The sequence below is a fragment of the Ostrinia furnacalis genome, unplaced genomic scaffold, assembly GCF_004193835.3.
Source record: "Ostrinia furnacalis isolate ACB-3 unplaced genomic scaffold, ASM419383v2 OfSCF6699, whole genome shotgun sequence".
Classification (NCBI taxonomy): domain Eukaryota; kingdom Metazoa; phylum Arthropoda; class Insecta; order Lepidoptera; family Crambidae; genus Ostrinia; species Ostrinia furnacalis.
In genome coordinates, this window is record NW_021136938.1 from 306,250 (window position 1) to 324,697 (window position 18,448).

Sequence of the window (18,448 nt, forward strand, 5' to 3'; positions counted from 1 at the left end):
GCGCGGGGCGGGGCCGCAGCAGGCGGAGCGCGCGCGGGTCGTGCGGGGCGCGCGTCACGCGGCCAGGCGGCGCAGCAGCTCGTGCAGCTCGGCGAAGGACGGCCGGCGCGCGGCGTCGCGGCGCCAGCACGCCCGCATGGCGTCGTAGAGCTCGCGCGGGCAGGCGGGCGGGCGCGGCAGGCTCTCGAACAGCCCGTCGTCGGCCTGCAGGTGCGCCAGGTTGTCCAGCACGCCGGCGTCGGCCAGGTGCGCGTAGGGCCGCACGCGGCACAGCGTGTACACCTCGTACAGCGTGACGGCGAAGGCCCAGGCGTCGCTGCTGGCGGAATGGCGGCCGGCCAGCGCCACCTCCCAGGCGGCCCAGCGCAGCGGCAGCGGGATGCGCCCCGCCACCTTGTAGTAGTCGCCCGCGTACGCCTCGTTATCGGTGCCGAAGTCGCTGATCTTCACCTGGTAGCCCTTGCCGATCAGGATGTTTCTGCAATCGTACATTATTCATTACTAATATATTCAGGAAATCAATTACATACAGGGTGTTTCTTGTAAGATGTCAAGCCGAAGGCAGGTGAAAGGTGAGGACTAGACCTATCGATTTCACCCCTATGTATGTTCTACGATTTTTCATAGTTTAAAAGTTATCGTTAATTTTGTGATTTTTTCAAATTGTATGCCCTAGTAGGCTTTAAATTTTTTCTTTTTTTTGGGTTGACTTTTCTCAGATTTCTTTTCAGATTCCCTATTAATTGCAGATGTTTGAAAAAAATAATCACCTTCCTATCTTTAATGCAAAATACAAAATTTTTGCAAGACACATAAAAAATATGCTTTTAGCAGAACATTCTAAAATTTTCAACTTAAAAGTTTGAAAAAAAAAAGAACTTCCATAGGTCCAAAATAATTTTAAAAACTGCGCAGTTTTCTGAACTTTCATAATGACACAAAAAACATGGTACTTAATAGGCCATTATTTTCTGTAATCGCTCCACTAAAGTGGTAAGTCAGAGAATCCGTTACATGTTTTTGACTTTCTTAGGACTAACTAATGTTTGCAATCCCCTAAGTTTACGTTACGTTACAAGAGCTTCCTCGTTGTGGATAAAAAAATGTTCTTTTCAGTTATTGTCTCTAAATGTGTTCTCAGCACGGCACGCATTGTCTGGAGGTTCCTCAGCCTGCGACCCTGACCACCGGTAGCTTGGGCCTTGTTCCGCTGCCAACGGATAAACTAGTTTAAGAAAGAACTAACCCACCACCACCCATGGTTCTTCCTGTCTCACGGCGTACGAACAGAATCTCGGGGGAGCGCGGGGGTGCTCTGGGCTCTTTTCCCCGGGCGCTTTGCTTGACTCCCTACAAATTTATCTGATCCATGTCCCTTCTCATAGTCAATTCTCCCCCTTCTGGGGCTTGACACTACAAATACGGTACTTCGCGGGCTGCTATCGTTGATAAATGTCATCACTTCTTCTCATAACTTCGCCTGATTGTGTGCCAGGAGTGCGCGAACTCGCGCAGCGCGATCCAGTTACTGCGACTACTCGCGAGGTTCTGGTGATAAACAGGTCCTTGCTCGGCTCTCCGTATCGCATCCAGCATCATTCTTCTGTCGAGCTTCGTCACAGAGGTTATATTCCCAAAGTGCGTGTTCGCGGCTCTCTTCGACTCCCTGGCCGCATGGGCATAGTGCAGACTCGCACAGCGTCATCCTGTGTAGGCGCCGCCTGAAGCACCCGTGCCCAGTTAACAATAGACATGTTGACACCACCAATCAATTGACGTACTTTTTAAAACTGTTAAAACGAAAATCTCCCATAGATTTTGTATGGCACTACAAGCAAGTGACGTCACTATTTTGTCAACTCAAATAAACTACTTTTCTCAATTACAATGCGATCAAAAATCGTAATTTACAGGTAATTTAAAATTAATTAAGTTATTAAGACCAGAATAAAGTGTATTTTTAGAAAAGTTGTGATTTCGAATTATTGGAGAATGGTGTCAAACTGTCCATTGGGAAATCACGTAATCAGGTTCAACCCAGCCGAGTGAGCGCCTCACCGCCACGATGGGAAAGAACTGGTACAGCTCACGTCCGTCGCTGCTGGCATCCCACCGCTCCTGCCAAAGGGCCACGGCATCCCTTCTAATGGTGCGCTTCAATTCCCGGCGCTCCCTGGGGGCCAGTTGGATTCCCTCCTCCGCAAGTCGTCCTGCACGAGAGACAACACGCCGGCAAGCACAGGTAACGCTGCCGTGCTGCACGACCTGTAAGCCTTCGTGAGTAAAATGAGCGCCGGTCGCTGAGTGCTCAACACCTTTCTCATCACAAAAATCGACGAGCGTCGCATACGGCCGCAGCGTATGTCAATGTGGCCACATAAATGCCTGCGTACAGCACACTTAGGGCGGGGTATCTCATGCCCCATGACGAAACCTTGTCAAAACCATTGGCAGCTCGTAAACCAATCAATCTCGCATGCGGCACATAGGACCTAGCCTCGTCGAGGGTCACACCAAGCACTGTCGCCCGTGTGACTTTCGCAATGGAGACGCCGCCGAGTTTAATTACGGGAGACCGCTTGAATCTCACCCTTATACGTCATAGTGAGAGACTTTCCAGGGGAGAAACCAAGATTGTTGCGGGTCCCCCAATCGGACATAGCTTCCAAAACGGACGCGGCCTTGCGCTCGATCTCAGAACGCGACGTAGCCTCGATTGCGATCGTGACATCGTCTGCGTACGCTATTACGTGCACCCCCTCAGGACACGGCAGCAGCAGGAGGTCGTTGAGCAGGAGGTTCCAGAGCGTTGGGCCCAAAACTGATCCCTGAGGACATCCCATGGTAATGCGCATCTACGACGTTTGAGCTCCTACATAGAGGCCCACACGCCGGTCTGTAAAGTAACTAACCAATGACCTGATGATATTAGAAAAACAATGAACAACCCACCACCACCCATGGCCATGCCAACCTTGCGGTTATAATTGGCCGAATCGCGGGAGATGCGCGCGGAACTGCGTCTGCCGTAGCAGGTTGCACTCTGCCGCGCGCAACGCTTGACTCCCTACAAATTCTTTGATCTATATCCTTGTCCCTATGCGCTACTCTCCCCGTTCTGGGGCTGCGACTATCACGAACGACGGGCACCCTATGGCGCCGGACTGTTCGGTGCTGTCCTCCTCGCATGCCACTTGTACGCGAACGCCTTGTGCCGTTTGAAGTTCGCCTCTGACGCAACGAGATCGGGGTACCAAGCGGGGCCGTGCGTCTCCAGCACGACTCCCTGCAGCAGCTCCTCGCGTGTGTCCCTATATAGGGGACAATCCCACAGTATGTGGTGACGGTCCTCCTCGAGCTCACCGCACTCGCAGCTCGCACTGTCCCTCAACATGGGGTTGAGGGACAGTGCGAGCTGCGATTGCGGTGAGCTCGAGGAGGACCGTCGCATATATAGGGACAAGGAAATAGATGAAAGAATTTGTAGGGAGTCAAGCGTTGCGCGCGGTAGAGTGCAACCTGCTACGGCAGACGCAATTCCGCGCACACATCCCGCGATTCGGCCAGTATAACCGCAAGGTTGGCATGGCCATGGGTGGTGGCGGGTTGTCCCTCAACCCCATATTGCACAACCGCTTGTTAAAGCAGCCGTGCCCCGTAAGAACCTGGAAGTCACATAATCTGGTTCGACCCAGCGCATGCAAATTGACTGACCGTGCGGCGAGGTCGCGGTGCACGAAGCCGAGCGCCTGCAGGTAGCGCATGCCGGCGGCCACTTGCTGCGCCACCAGCAGCAGCGCGGCGGGCGGCGGCGGCGGCGCGGCGGCGCGCAGGAAGGCGCCCAGCTCGTGCTGCAGGTACTCCAGCACCACGGCCAGCGGCGCCGCGCGGCACACGCCCACCACGCGCGCCAGCTGCGGGCACGCCAGCGCCGCCAGGATGCGCACGTCGCGCTCGAACTCTTGTCTGCAACGCACACGATTCATTCCACACTGTCCCAACTACAACTTATATGCTAATACAGGGTGGAAACCATAAGTGATCTCACTCGATTATTTCTCAACTATACAGAGGGTGTAAACGTTAACTGATCTCATTCGATTATTTCTAAACTATACAAGATATCGAAAAACTTATTACTGATTCCGAAAGTGCTTCACAAGCTCTTTCAAACGGCACCAATAATAGGTTACATTATAAACTGGATCTATCCGAAAATTCAATGTTTTCAGCTTTCATACATTTAGTAAAACCACATAATATTAAAAACTATACAAGATATTCAAAAACTGGTTACTGATCCTGAAAGTGCTTCACGAGCTCTATCCAATAGTACCAATAATACGTTACAAAATAAACTAAACCTATCCAAAAATTCAGTTTCCAGCTTCCATACATTTAATACTGCCACACTCATGGCACTCATGTCTTGATAATATTATAGCAAGTAAAGCCTAAAACCAATGTTTTCCAAGAATAATTTTAAATAAGAATGTAATTTACGAGACTATTTTAAATGTTTATTATTTAATTAAAAAAAAACTTCTATTATTGTTTGGCTGACATACATTTAGTATGGAGGCTGAAAACATTGAATTTTCAGATAGATGATCCAGTTCATTCTGTAACATATTATTGGTACCGTTTGAAAGAGCTTGTGATGCACCTTCAGAATCAGTAATCAGTTTTTAGATATCTTGTATAGTTTCTAATCAAGTGAGGTCACTTAACGTTTCCACCCTGTATAGTAAAAAACAATTTGTTCTTAGTCAAAGGATTCATGACAATAAAATTGTCAATAAAGTCATTTACCGAGGAAAGTTTTAGACTATATAAAATCACCCTACGGCCAATCGAAGCGGAGCAGTAAAGAAAAATGTTGCATAAACGTAAAATATTATTCAAACTGTTTTCATGTGTACGAAGTCGCAAGCATAACTTTAAATAATCTAAACATAATATAACTCAAAGGTAACTGACTGACTGACATAGTGATCTATCAACGCACAGCTCAAACCACTGGACGGATCGGGCTGAAAGTTGGCATGCAGGTAGATGTTATGATGCATAGGCACCCGCTAAGAAAGGATTTTACGAATAAGGGGGTAAAACGGGATCCACGCGTACGAAGTCGCGGGCGGCCGCTAGTACATTAATAAATGTATTTAATGTAAGTCAGACAACCCCCAAAGAGGCAATCAAGAACAAGTCTCACCTCTCGCGCTCGTTGGCGTCGGGGCACAGGAACTTGACGGCGACGAGGCGCGCCTCGGGCGTCACGGCGCCGTCGTAGTCCGGCACGCCGTCCGCCTCCGCCACGTACACCTGAGGACAACAATCACCACACTTTAATCAATCCATATTCTTACCGTTCGACTGAGCAAATAACTCATGTCTTTACCACTTTACGATTGACCAAGAAATTCTTTAATTTAACGGTAAGGCCACCTGCTTCAGACGCAAAGGTCCCGGGTTCGATTCCCAGTGGGGGCAGATTTTTCTGTTCGGTTTGGTTGGTAGTAGGGCTTGTTCTAAGTCCGCCTGGCTAGCTACCACCATCTTACCTAAGTCTGTCGCCATAACAACAATGTTAACAGCATTGTTGTGTTCTGGCAATTAAGAGGTAAGATAGCCAGTTCCTCCGTGGTTGAGTATTCCGGGTGAAGCTCGCTTCCATCTTCGGTCTGATCGTCACTTACCATCAGGTGAAATAGAGGCCAAGAGCTTCCTCATTATGGATTAAAAAAAGTCCTTGCAGTGCTAATAATAATGACCCGTAGTCTCCATCCATAGCCCAGTAACCAGTCCCTCCATCCTTCATCCATAACCCTAGTCCATTCTCCAATAACTGCAATAGCTCCTGTGCACAGGCTGGGGATGGTACATCTCATGATGTAGTCAGAGACTAGATCCAGCATGTGCACCACTTTCACTTTTGTCGATTATTTTGCGCTTAAAACGGCCTCTACGTGTTAGATCTGTATCCCCACGCAAGCCTTATAAAGGACCGGGCCACTTTTGACCCGTGAGCTCCAAAGCGTACAATTAATAATAATAATAAAACGTTTATTTCAGACATAGATCTATAGGTGTTAGTAACATGATAATCTTAATCTAGTGTTAGTAATAAAAAACAAAAACAAGACAACAAAGAAGTGTACTGAACTGACCGTGCCGAAGGCGCCCTCGGCCAGCTTGGAGATCATGCGCAGGCGGTGACGCGGCACCTCGGGCACGGCCGCGCCCGCCAGCCGCCGCGCCAGCTCCGACGCCGCCGCGCGCGGGCTCGGCGACTCCAGGCGCACCATGCACTCCTCCTCCTGTTGTACCACCATTAAGGATACATCAACAATGCTAATGTCTTTTCAACAATTTCAGATAGTTTGAATGATTGTAAACAAGCTTTTATGTCGATTGATTGATAGTTATAGGCACGTGTATCGCAATGGACANGGGTGCCGCATACGGATTGCACCCGAAGGCGCTCGTGCCAGCAAGCCGATGCATACGTAAGGGTTGCAACGAAAGTGCCCTGGTACAAGATACGTAGGCCATGATATCGAATGCCCCAGGAAGACGCCGACACGCGCGACATCTTCCCGAAGCATTTGGCCGCGCGATCTACGATCCCTTGCGCATGCATCGTAAACAGGAGACCGCTGTCGATTACCACTCCTAGCACGGTTGTGGCGTTCACTGATCGGATCGNGGAATTCCGAGGTGAACTTACTATAATGACTGGACTACGTGAGGCAAATCCTTAAATATCTTTCTATGTGTAATGCAATTCTCAGCAAGAGGATTCCCACAAGCGCGGACGCAAGCGCTCGGCGGCGGAGGCAGGCATGGACTCGGACGACGACGACAAGCACGACGAGGTGCGCCTGTGGGAGGAGGGCTTCAAGGAGCGCTACTACGAGAGCAAGTTTGAAGTCGCCCGGGACAACCTGGAGTTCAGGTGAGAACACGCTCCGTCTCCAAGGCAAGCGCTCGGACTCACAAGCACGAGGTGCGCCTGTGGGAGGAGGCTTCAAGGAGCGCTACTACGAGAGCAAGTTTGAAGTCGCCCGGGACAACCTGGAGTTCAGGTGAGAACACGCTCCGTCTCCAAGGCAAGCGCTCGGACTCACAAGCACGAGGTGCGCCTGTGGGAGGAGGNGCTGTATGATGCTAGCTACACTAGTCCCGGCACTGACCCGTGCGTCGCGCGCGCTGAGCGTGGGCGAGCGGCGTGCCAGGCGCAGCGTCTCGGCGGCGCCGCGCTCGGAGCCCGAGTCGCCGCGGCGCCGGCCCGGCAGCGGCGCCCAGCTGTATGATGCTAGCTACACTAGTCCCGGCACTGACCCGTGCGTCGCGCGCGCTGAGCGTGGGCGAGCGGCGTGCCAGGCGCAGCGTCTCGGCGGCGCCGCGCTCGGAGCCCGAGTCGCCGCGGCGCCGGCCCGGCAGCGGCGCCCAGCTGTATGATGCTAGCTACACTAGTCCCGGCACTGACCCGTGCGTCGCGCGCGCTGAGCGTGGGCGAGCGGCGTGCCAGGCGCAGCGTCTCGGCGGCGCCGCGCTCGGAGCCCGAGTCGCCGCGGCGCCGGCCCGGCAGCGGCGCCCAGCTGTATGATGCTAGCTACACTAGTCCCGGCACTGACCCGTGCGTCGCGCGCGCTGAGCGTGGGCGAGCGGCGTGCCAGGCGCAGCGTCTCGGCGGCGCCGCGCTCGGAGCCCGAGTCGCCGCGGCGCCGGCCCGGCAGCGGCGCCCAGCTGTATGATGCTAGCTACACTAGTCCCGGCACTGACCCGTGCGTCGCGCGCGCTGAGCGTGGGCGAGCGGCGTGCCAGGCGCAGCGTCTCGGCGGCGCCGCGCTCGGAGCCCGAGTCGCCGCGGCGCCGGCCCAGCAGCGGCGCCGAGCTCAGCTCCGGCACCGCGTACTCGTAGTTGGAGCTGTCTGCGCACACAAACACACACACAGGTTATTATACGTACACTTACAACTACATACTTATGATTTAGATTCATAAACTCGCAGATTATTAAGTCTTTATTACAAAAGGATAAATAATTTATATTGAAGGGAAGGGACTTAACCTGCCTAGCTCACCCTTATATGATATCTCCCTTACTCTTATAATAATATCTATTGGCAATAGGGGATTGATGTTTTTCTTCCCACAAATTTTCTCAGCGCCAGCCAATATGTTGTCGCGAAATGGAGGTAGGGCAATATTTCGAGGATTCGTATAAATGCCCTGAAAGGATTCGTATACTAATTACTAATAAAGAATTTGTATTTGAGCATTGAAGTCATTTCTCTGGGAATCAGGTGGGCTCCTGGCACTCGCTAGGGGGGGCGGGGTACCGGAGCGGCTGGGGGGGCTCCTGGCACTCGCTAGGGGGGGCGGGGTACCGGAGGGCGCGAGCGGGTGCATCTCCAGCAGCACGGAGCTGTAGCCGCAGTAGGGCGCGCACTTGAGCGGCTGGTAGGGCTCCTGGTACTCGTCCGCCTTCATCTCCATGGCGCACTCCATGTGCAGCTTCGAGTCCGGCGGCGAGCACACCGAGTAGCTGCCGGAACAAATGGGTTTATTGTAGCAGTGTAATGAGCAAGTAGATCGGTGGTCATATTGGTGGTGCAGACCTGTTGTCCCGCCTTAATCGGCAGTTTAATCATGCTTTCCAGGGAGGACAACAGAACTGCACAACTGCGCTATATTGGCACCTCAGTGCATAGTGTCACCGGTGCTCAGAGACTGAGACTCACCCGTCCAAGGCCATGGGCTGCGCGGCGTGCGCGGCGGGCGCGGCGGCGGCCTTGGCCAGCGGCGAGGCGAAGCACTTGCGGTGGCGGTGGCGGTGCACCAGCAGCAGCACGGCCACGCCCAGCAGCACCGCCAGCGCCGTCAGCACGCCCACCACCAGCGCCAGGTACAGCGGGTCCTGCGCGCGCGCCGTCGACACCGGCGCCTCCGCGGCCGGCGCCGGAGCCGCTGGCGCGCCCGCCGCCTTGCCCACCTCCATGGAGTAGTTGCCTTGCGCCACGTCTGCAATCACACACACATGCGTTTGTTTAGTTCCATTCTGTTTGAGAAGCTAGAGAGTAGAGAGCTTACGTGCGCGCGACTTGTAGTTTACGAAGTCACTTCATCTTCCAAAATACACTCGACAGCAAATAAATCGCACCACCCGCGACAAGCACTTTCAAACGTATGCATCCCCACTTCACACTAGAGATGAAACGGATATCCGGCAACTATCCGGTAGGCCGGATATCCGGCCTAAATTTACTATCCGGCCGGATACCGGATAGTAGCTCACTATCCGGCCGGATACCGGATATTAAAAAAACTACGAAAATTCCTATAATAAAATGAAACACATTAATCTTTGTGACATCTGAAATTTTAATTACCTGAATTACCTAATTGTTTTAATTGATATTGTAATTGCATTGTAATAAATATTTTTGACATTTGAATTCTATTGGAGGTAGATCATGTAATATTAATAATGACTATTAATAATTTAATAATAATACTGCATGACGACTAAATGTTTGCATATCGCTATGTCGATGAAACATGTTGTTCTCGTAACAAGATAATAACTGNTTAAAAAAGTCACAAAAGTGAGAGTTTCATTGTGCCAAGTGTATGAACTTGGAGGCATTAGATATTGTAATATAATAAAATTACTGTGAAGTCCACTCATCTTGATATTTGTACTCATAACATCAAACTATCGATGTTAATAAAATTTCTAGTCACGATTTCCATGACGATTGCCCGCTTATCATGTGGGGCTCGAACCCACTAAAAACCTGGAGTGTTCTGGTCGGAAGCACGGGTCGCGGTCGCTCGCACTCACCGCTGTCGAAGACGACCTCGCTGATGAGGATCCAGCGCGCGGCGAAGTGCAGCTCGATGCGCACCCACTTGGCGATGCGGTGGTGCAGCTTGATGGACACGTTGCGCGACGCCTCGAAGATGAGGTCGGGCTCGGGCGCGAACCGCACCGCCTCCTCCTGGAAGCGCGCGCCGCCCACCGAGAACGACACCACCGCCTCCGAGAACACCTGCGCACGCCACACATCATCGCTCCATCCCATGGAAACTAAAGCCCGGACTGTGTGCACGTACAATTTTGTCCAATGACTCCAAGCTACCCATCCTTATTTCTCGCGCGTAATTATATTGCTGTCGCGACTGTGCGACGGGCGCCCGCAGTGAGTGTGCGAGAGCGACAGCAACATAATTACGCGCGAGCGATACGGATGGGTAGCTTGGGGTCATTGGACAAAATTGTACGTGCTCGCAGACCAGACTAAACACTGGCTCATTCACGCAGCGAGACTGGGGACATGCCACATATCAAAGTAATCATACATGCGGGCTGCGGTCACATTGACCTGACCGCAGGTGTGACAAATGTGACTGACTGACTGACATAGTGTATCAACGCACACCCCAAACCACTGGACGGATCGGGCTGTTTGGCATGCAGGTAGATATTATAACGTAGGCATTCGCTAAGAAAGGATTTTACGAAACTTCACCCCTAAGGGGGTAAAACGGGATCCACGCGTACGAAGTCGCGGGCGACCGCTAGTGTATTATAAAACGACTTATTATTATCATCATCATTATCATCATCATTTCAGCCACAGGACGTCCACCGCTGCACATAGGCATTCTCCGATGATATCCAGATTGACCGGTTGGTAGCTGCCTGCATACAAAACGACTTGTCAAAACAAAACAAGGTGTACACAAGTAAAGGCTATTCTCCAGACAATATTTACCTAGCAATAGGCAAATCTACGCTAGTTAAAATCAACAAATAAATTGTAACAAAACAGCACACACCAGTCATTCGCGGGTAAAGCGACATGACGCAATAAACTCGCTAGCCAGCCGCAATTCATCATGAAGTTTAATTAACTCTGCATCTTTTTAAACCAATAATATATTCTGCCACCAAAAGTATCCCTTGATGTTTTTGCTGTCATATTTATTGATAAATTGAATGATGTGATGAAGCTTGATTTAAAGTTACATATTTTACTCTCCAGTTCTCCATAAAAACGACAATCATACATTAACAGCAAAATATGGCCACTATAATGTATTGTGATGGTAATAATTTCAATGAACATAAGCTGGCGTAAGTAACCCGCACCTGCGGGTTACTCAGCGCGGCACGTGCCGTACTATAACAACGACGGAGTGCCGCCTTGTTTGCAGAAACACTGCTAGGCAAAGATGGCGAAATCGAAGTGAACCCAATAATGTTGAATATTTAATAAGCCTCCGGCGCCGCAGGAGGTATTTTAGGTCTCGGTTGCGGCCAACTTGACATTAACATGTGCCAGTTAAAATTAGAAACTGGGTCTTGATACTTTATACAACAAAGCCACTTTTAAATGGGTCAGCCGGCACTGAGGAGAACTAGCTTTGAGAATAGAATATGATGCGCCAATCGTCTAAGTGGGATCCAGGTATTTATTTTCGGATTCACCGGCAAGTGAATGCGCCTCGATCGGGAGCCCTGTTATAGTCGATGACGTTTGCGATATTAAATTATCTTGTAGCCAATTTCAAACCACTTAGGTTATATAGAAATTTGAGAGCTACCTGACAGCGATCCCCTTAATAGAATAGAAATTGGAAAATATACAGAGTTGTGTGATATTAATATTAGTTTCTTGCCCTTAATTTGGGATCTACGAAGTATTTTCCGAATCTTTTTATTTTCCCATGGAATTTGGTAACCCTTCCTCGAGGACTCTTCGTTAGAGTACATTCTTAGCATCAGTGATACGTCAAATTTATTATTTCATTATCAAAGTCTACATATAATTTTGGTGTTGGGAATTAGAGGTAGGTAAGTAGGTAAGTGCATCGCATGCAGGTAAGGTTAACTTAGATTTATGAAAAACTAATGCGTACGTACAAACATAATATAACATAATACGACATCGAGATATAAAAAATAAAACATAAGCCGAGCAGTACTGTAAGAAATGAAAACATTCGCTATCTGCATTTGTATGCTTGTGCGCATGGTTTTGCCAGTCAAATGTTTTGATACAGTGTCGCTAGCATTCGGTGGGCTTCTTACAGGTACAAGCATGCATAATACATTCGCCAGCCGCAGAGACAGTGGACAGTGGTTAGTGAGTAGTGACCGACCTGCACGTCGCGCATGAAGCGGTTGTTGCAGTAGATGTGCACGGCGCTGAACTCGCGCACGCGGTCGAACTCGAAGGTGACGGCGGGCGGCGCGCGCGAGTCGTTGCGCCAGCCGACCCAGGCGGACGGGCGCGCGGCCTCGCGGATGTCGTCGCCGCCGAACACGCCGTCCACCAGCTGGCCCAGCCCGCCGCGCAGCTCGGCGCCCCACTGCCCGTCGTACGTCGTGTCCGTCAGCTCCACGCCGTTGCTGCGCTTGTTGCCCTTAGGCATCGAGTACGACACGATGCCGGCTGCGGGACAAAAGCATCGTCACGTTACACAGTTTGCATGAAACTTCACAATTATTTTGCAACATCTAAGTAAGTCGAATTCAATGGACTCAAACATTAATTTGACTTGCAAGATTTCATTGCCTGACACCGGACAGGTGTGAAACAAATAAAAGCTTGTAACAACAAGATAAAAAGAAATAATGGAATACAAATTAAAGTGCTGGCTTCATCCCTCCTGGAATGTGACACATCTTAAGTGCGGAGAAAAGCACGTCAAAAATGTTTCACTGTTGTAGCTTTAAAGTGGTTTGTAGACGGGGCACAAGTTCTACATTTTAAGAAATGCAAGCTTAAATTACAAAACATAATACTTATAGATCTTTTAAAAACATTTATTATTTTTTCAGCACAGGTTACCTAACAGTGCCAGATTACTTAATAATACTTTTACTTTTTGGTTTCTGTATAAAAGTATTGGTAAAATGTTTTATACTTCAGGGAAAACTATTGCGTATCTTTAGAAGTTGTGCCTTTGAATTTTGGTAGAAGATGTAAAACTGAATAATTTTACATCTTCTGCCAAAATTCAAACTGGGTAATTCTATGGCAAAGATTCTGTACGAGGGCACACCCAACCAATAGCCAAAAGCGACTGAAATAATTTCGCTGAGCAATCAGCGCTAAAATAAATAAAATTTACTTGGTTTCAATCGAAAGCGAAATGTTGTATTGGAGTGGAACGCTTTTCATTAATAACGTATTGTGTACAATGCAGGGCAGGCCGGGCCGGCGCGGGCCCGCGTCGCGTTCATATTTTACAACGCCGCCTTTGTTCCGCGGCAGCCCATTAACGCGCGCTCATTGCGCGGATCAAGAAAGTAAACAAGCGCAGAGTTATGATCGTTAGTCACAACACGAACGATGAGTTCTGAACTCTCAAGAAAGATTCACAGAATATCCACTACTTCAACTGTTGCATGAATTCAATTTTTATTTAATTATGTAATACTAGCTGACCCGGCGTGCGGGTCGCGGCGGCCTATCAAGCGTAACAAGTATGAAAAATGGTAAAACCTATAGATGTAGGTATGAATCATGTGACTACATTTCATTTGCAGCGAATTGCACGGCTACAACTCCTGGAAAGGGTCACTTGCTATGCAGCCGGCGTGTGCGCACTGCGCAAGTAGGAGACGCCACAATCGCTCAGCCGCGGTCGGACTAGTGATGCGGCCGAATTTAAACTTGGGTGAAATCTCGAACGAAATGTACAATGCTTAAACTCGTATAACTTTGATATCAGTAGTAGAACAGGTTTTTTTAATTAAACTAGGACTGAAAAACCTAAGCTGAGATCATAGAAGACCTGAGAGTCTAAACAATAGCCCAATGGTGTCGGGGTCGATACGAGAAACGCGTGTTCGCTTCGATCTCCGCTGGACTATTGTGAATATTGTGATTAACCCACTCGTAACACAACCACGAGGATTTAACGGGCCTTTTAAGTACAAAACTTATTTTTTTTTAACCAACTTTAGCTAAATATGTGGTTATATTATAATAGCATTCTAAATGGTTATGGATTCAGCTCAATGTTTGGAGCACGGTGCTGGTGCGTGCGGCGAACAATGCGTTCTATTTATACCGCGCCACCTGCGGGCATGCAGCGGCCACTCGCGGCAACATTCGATCGCCGGTGACGCACCTCGCCGCGGCCGTTGCGCCTGCCGCCAGGTGAAGTTGAAACTTCACGGTCATAATGAATGCCTCAAATCAATATCACGGGGTTATCTGGAGTGCGTCTACATTTTTAATTAAAGTTGTAATAATAACGGATTCTAGAATCGACTAATCGCGGTAGTTTGGGGCTCAAACTAGGCAATTCAAGTTAGCAATTACCATCTCGAATGGCATTAGCGCACAGACCGCGAGGCTGGCCATTGATTAGCCCACTGCAATCAGCGACCGCCGGAGGCAGCGAGCGCCGCGGCACAGACGGAGCCGCGGGCACAATGCGGCCACTCGCGGGCTCTCGTCGGGCCCTCGGCAGCCCCTCGTGGAGCTCTGCGAGTCGCGGCTTCATTAGCGCGAGGCTGTCGGAGACTGTTTCTTCCGTTCGCGAGGCACAAAGCCGCGCTGGTGAATTTTTAAACCGTCTAGACGAACAGCCAACCCTCGCGGGCGGCTGCCGCGTCGGGCCCGGCCTTAGTCGTGCTCGTGCACATACACTTGACGAGTGTTGGATAAAGTAACCGCTTATGACAGATTGCCAAAATAGCTCTATGAAATGGTGACTGCGTGTGACTCATACGTTCTCACACGATGGATGAATTTTGCAATATCTCGAATTTTATATTCCATTTACGCAATATAAATAAATGGCAATTTTATTTTAATGTTGTGCTTTCTGAGAAATATGGGCTCCTAAAAAAAAATAGAAAAAATGTATACCGCCGGCAATTTTCATGTATTATATGTTTCGGTATCAGTCAAAACATCGGTTTAAAAACGGCACAATTCGTGTAGCTTAATCGCTAGGAATTTGTCATGACATGGAACCGGCGTCGCCCGCGGTCACGTGACGGCCGGCGAATAAATCAGAGCGTTTAAAGAACGCAGACGTGTGATTAGCCGCGGCAATTTGCCGCCCGCGCGCGCCGCACACTGGGCTGCTAATGTTGGGCCTATCTTCCGCAGTAGGTAATAAATGTTTAAGAACCATAATATCATGCTCAAATGCAGGCAATGCGTTTGGATACTTTGGATGTTTTACTGTGCAATTGATATAAACTTAAAAATATTGGAGATATTAATTGCTCCAAGTTTTTTCATAATCAAAAAGCAGGTATTTGAAAAGTGTATCGATTACGATTGTTAAAACTTGCACAGTAAATTCTTATCGGTCACACATGTTGGAAGAGGTCTGTGAGGTCTGGGCGGGCGCGCAGTGTGCGGCGGCGGCGGCGGCGGCGGCGGGCGGCGATAACGGTTCGGGGAAGCGGCTCGCGAGCGGAGCCGGTGCAGCTAATGCATGCGGCGGCACGCCACTCGGTGCGCCGCGAAGCGCGAGGCGGCAAAAATATACATTCATTTTTAAAGTTTGCCGAGGCATCGCTGGAATAAACGCATACGCGCGTATTCTGATGATACTACTTGTTTCGAAACTAATATAAATCTTGAATAATGTTACCACATGCACAGTCGCACATAGGATAGATTCATACTTGGTATCAATTGTGATAACAGAATTATTGTCTGAATAGTCTGAATGAACTGTATTTGTTCAACATTGTGTCACTACCCCCGCGGCAAACAATTCACGGATTCACTAGGTCGAGCCCGAGGCCCACTGTCCTAGTGTTGGGGTTAGGCGGTTGCAAGTCTTGTTACCTATTTCGTTGCAAAAATATTGATTAGGACAGTTCTCACACCGCAGTATTTATATTTAAAATTTTAAAGAAAGCTCCATACACATATTATTATAAGCACCCATAATCTGTGCACCAGTAATCTTGTATGCGTTTTTGCACAACCTACATATCTGTGTGAGTGTCGACCAAGACGTTCCCGCATTGCATCGTCAGGAGCAGCAAGAAAAGCTAATGGACATATTATATTATGATACCCCCCTGAAGCTGGCGGGCCCTCGCGCCCTACATGTAATGCGCTCAACAACATTCCCCGCCGGGTTCGAATCCCGGCAGACCTCGGCGGCGATAATGGCCATTATACAAATACACACTAATTGTTTGCTCTCGCGCTCACTCCCAACAGTTGGAGCTGCTCCCGGCTCGATCTGGAAGTACGTGACAGTTGGATACCTACCTTAAAGGTGGTTGTTGTATTCAGAAATTCTAAATAATAATATGTTACGAACTTTGTCATTCGTGGCTGTTAGTTAAATGAAAAGAATAATAACAACTTGTACTTTTGAAGTCGAAATGAAAGAGTGGCACAACTACCTGACCAGCTTTTATTTATTGCTTGGCATGAAAGGGTCAAATCACTAGTCATGACCGACCGCTAATAGGTAGCATGATGAGTGTATCAATTGAGGATGCGTTGTCGGGCGAGCCAGGCAAGACAACTCGCCGGCTGCAGCGGTTCTCGGAAGCCGGCGTGATTCACGCGTGATCGGCCTTGCATTTATCACAATTTGATAATGACATTGCGGTCTAATCTAATTGCGCTCGTCGAGTACGCACACACAACTGTCCGCCGTACTTTATATCACTTCAGAGCAAACACGGAGCTCGTTGCATTTACTTTGACATATGCGACTGAAAGGTAAAACGTTTTTTGCTATGGACACTTGTTGACGCTATGCGTTTGTGGATGGCTCGGGCAAACTTTTATTTCCTCGTAACTTTGCCAGCGGAAAGCTAAAAGTTTGATGTTGAATGTTTGATGTCGCGAAACGTTTTATGCAACTCGTTAGAAACATTGCATGTTTTTTACAAAGCGAATGTAGTGGATGAAGTTACGAATAAAAAAGAAACAAACCTTTATACTCCGATGGTATGTGACCTCTTTGTTATTTGCTTTTAGTATTATTTGAACTGTAGCAGAAACCACATCATGACGACTTGGAATATTTATTCGTCCAAGCAAGCATGACGTCCATGACAATCATGGAAGGGAAGCTGCAAGTGAGCGGGCTGGGACTCACCGCTCCAGGGGCAGCCGTAGAGCTCGGCGCGCATGCAGACGGTGCGGCGGTGCGAGCTGTAGGGCAGCAGGCGCAGGCGCGACGCCCAGATGGCCGGCTCCAGGCGGTTCTTCTTCTCCAGGTACGTGTTCGTGTTGCCCGGCAGGATCTGGGGGCCCGGTTGCGAAAGGGAGTTAGCTACATGGTCACGGTTCGCAGTTAGTAGTAAGTCGTGTTTAACACTTACATAAAAACTCTTTTCTACAAAGTCATTTGGTGAAATTTCGTGATTGACATAACATGGGCTATATTCACGCAGTTGAATTTTTTCACCGAGCCAGAGTCCACCGAAAATTGAAAGGTTGTCGCTGCAAGAGTCGCCAGCGCCCGCGAGAGGCGGACCCGCTTGGTGCGGCCGAGCGTGCGCTTTACCGAAATAAAATATGTAACAGCCGTAATAGTATTACGGAGCTAATGTAATTTACATCCAGAATGAGGCGCAGGGCCTCCGGGAATAAGCGGGCCGATAATATGCGCAAACAAAACATTAAGTATGGAGCATAGCGGCGCCGCGGCCGGGGCGTCGCGCTGCTGAATAAGCCATGCCGCTCGTCGCCGCCGGCCGCGCTGCATTATTGATCCCTCTTTCTTATTTTAAGCTGACTTGGAGGAATATTGGGATATTAATTTAAATTGCTAATGGTCGCAACCAGCAACCCCCAGTACTAGGCCCAGGGTCTGGCCCACCGACCGCCTGTCAACATCGGCTCGGCCTTGACTTAGTTTACGGATCTATCTTTGCTCTAGACCCGATGTTACGGCCGGCCTACATTATTCATAATAAAATCAAACAGATAATCCAATGCCTTGTTAGCAAACATCACAAAAATGTTTTAAGCAAGGAATTCGAAAACAGGAAACATCCTCGTTGTGGACTTCCGGAGCGCGTGCCGGCCTATCTAACGTCTGTTTGACACCACACTAGAAATCGCGCATAGTTCGTTTATGATTATAAAGTCTTTGACAATATTTGCCTGTGGGTTTTTAAAAGCTCCCGTTGAACTTTTCATTGTATTATTTCGTGTCTCGCAATGTCATTTAGGTACCCTTTGACGCAAAAAGCTCTCCGCAGTGTACACGAAGTTAAGTGCGTTGCTTTCGATAGACTAAAGGAATTAGTGGACGCTATACAGGTGGATCAATAAAAAAAGGGAAAAATACACTCGCGAGCAAAANTTTTTTTTTTTTTTTTTTTTTTTTTCCACAAAGGGAAGCTTTTTGCCTTTTTCTCCCCCTTTGGGAGGGGAGAACAGGCCGAAGGGGGAAGCGGGCTTCACCCGGAATCCTC

At 49.1% G+C, this 18,448-nt stretch overlaps 1 protein-coding gene across 1 annotated transcript; it reads right to left on the reverse strand.

Moving 5' to 3' along the window:
• Positions 1-36: 36 nt before the first annotated feature.
• On the reverse strand, positions 37-17,733 carry Tkz (tyrosine kinase-like protein). Its single transcript, XM_028318233.1, has 11 exons — positions 17,586-17,733; positions 17,122-17,298; positions 12,178-12,470; positions 9,854-10,061; positions 8,751-9,030; positions 8,397-8,554; positions 7,747-7,937; positions 6,171-6,293; positions 5,216-5,325; positions 3,715-3,966; positions 37-478 (listed from the first exon to the last, which is right to left on the reverse strand). Exons 1-11 carry the CDS (start codon positions 17,731-17,733, stop codon positions 55-57), a joined length of 2,364 nt encoding a protein of 787 aa, XP_028174034.1. The 3' UTR covers positions 37-54.
• Positions 17,734-18,448: the final 715 nt, after the last annotated feature.

Bases quoted from the DNA above. Each gene is read 5' to 3' on its own strand.
- Tkz (XM_028318233.1), bottom strand. From the start codon at position 17,733: ATGCAGCGCGGCCGGCGGCGACGAGCGGCATGGCTTATTCAGCAGCGC. The intron at 8,555-8,750 runs GTGAGTCTCAGT...TTGTTCCGGCAG, and splicing joins CAGCCCATGGCCTTGGACGG to CTACTCGGTGTGCTCGCCGC. The intron at 7,938-8,396 runs GTACCCCGCCCC...TTGTGTGCGCAG, and splicing joins GCACCCGCTCGCGCCCTCCG to ACAGCTCCAACTACGAGTAC.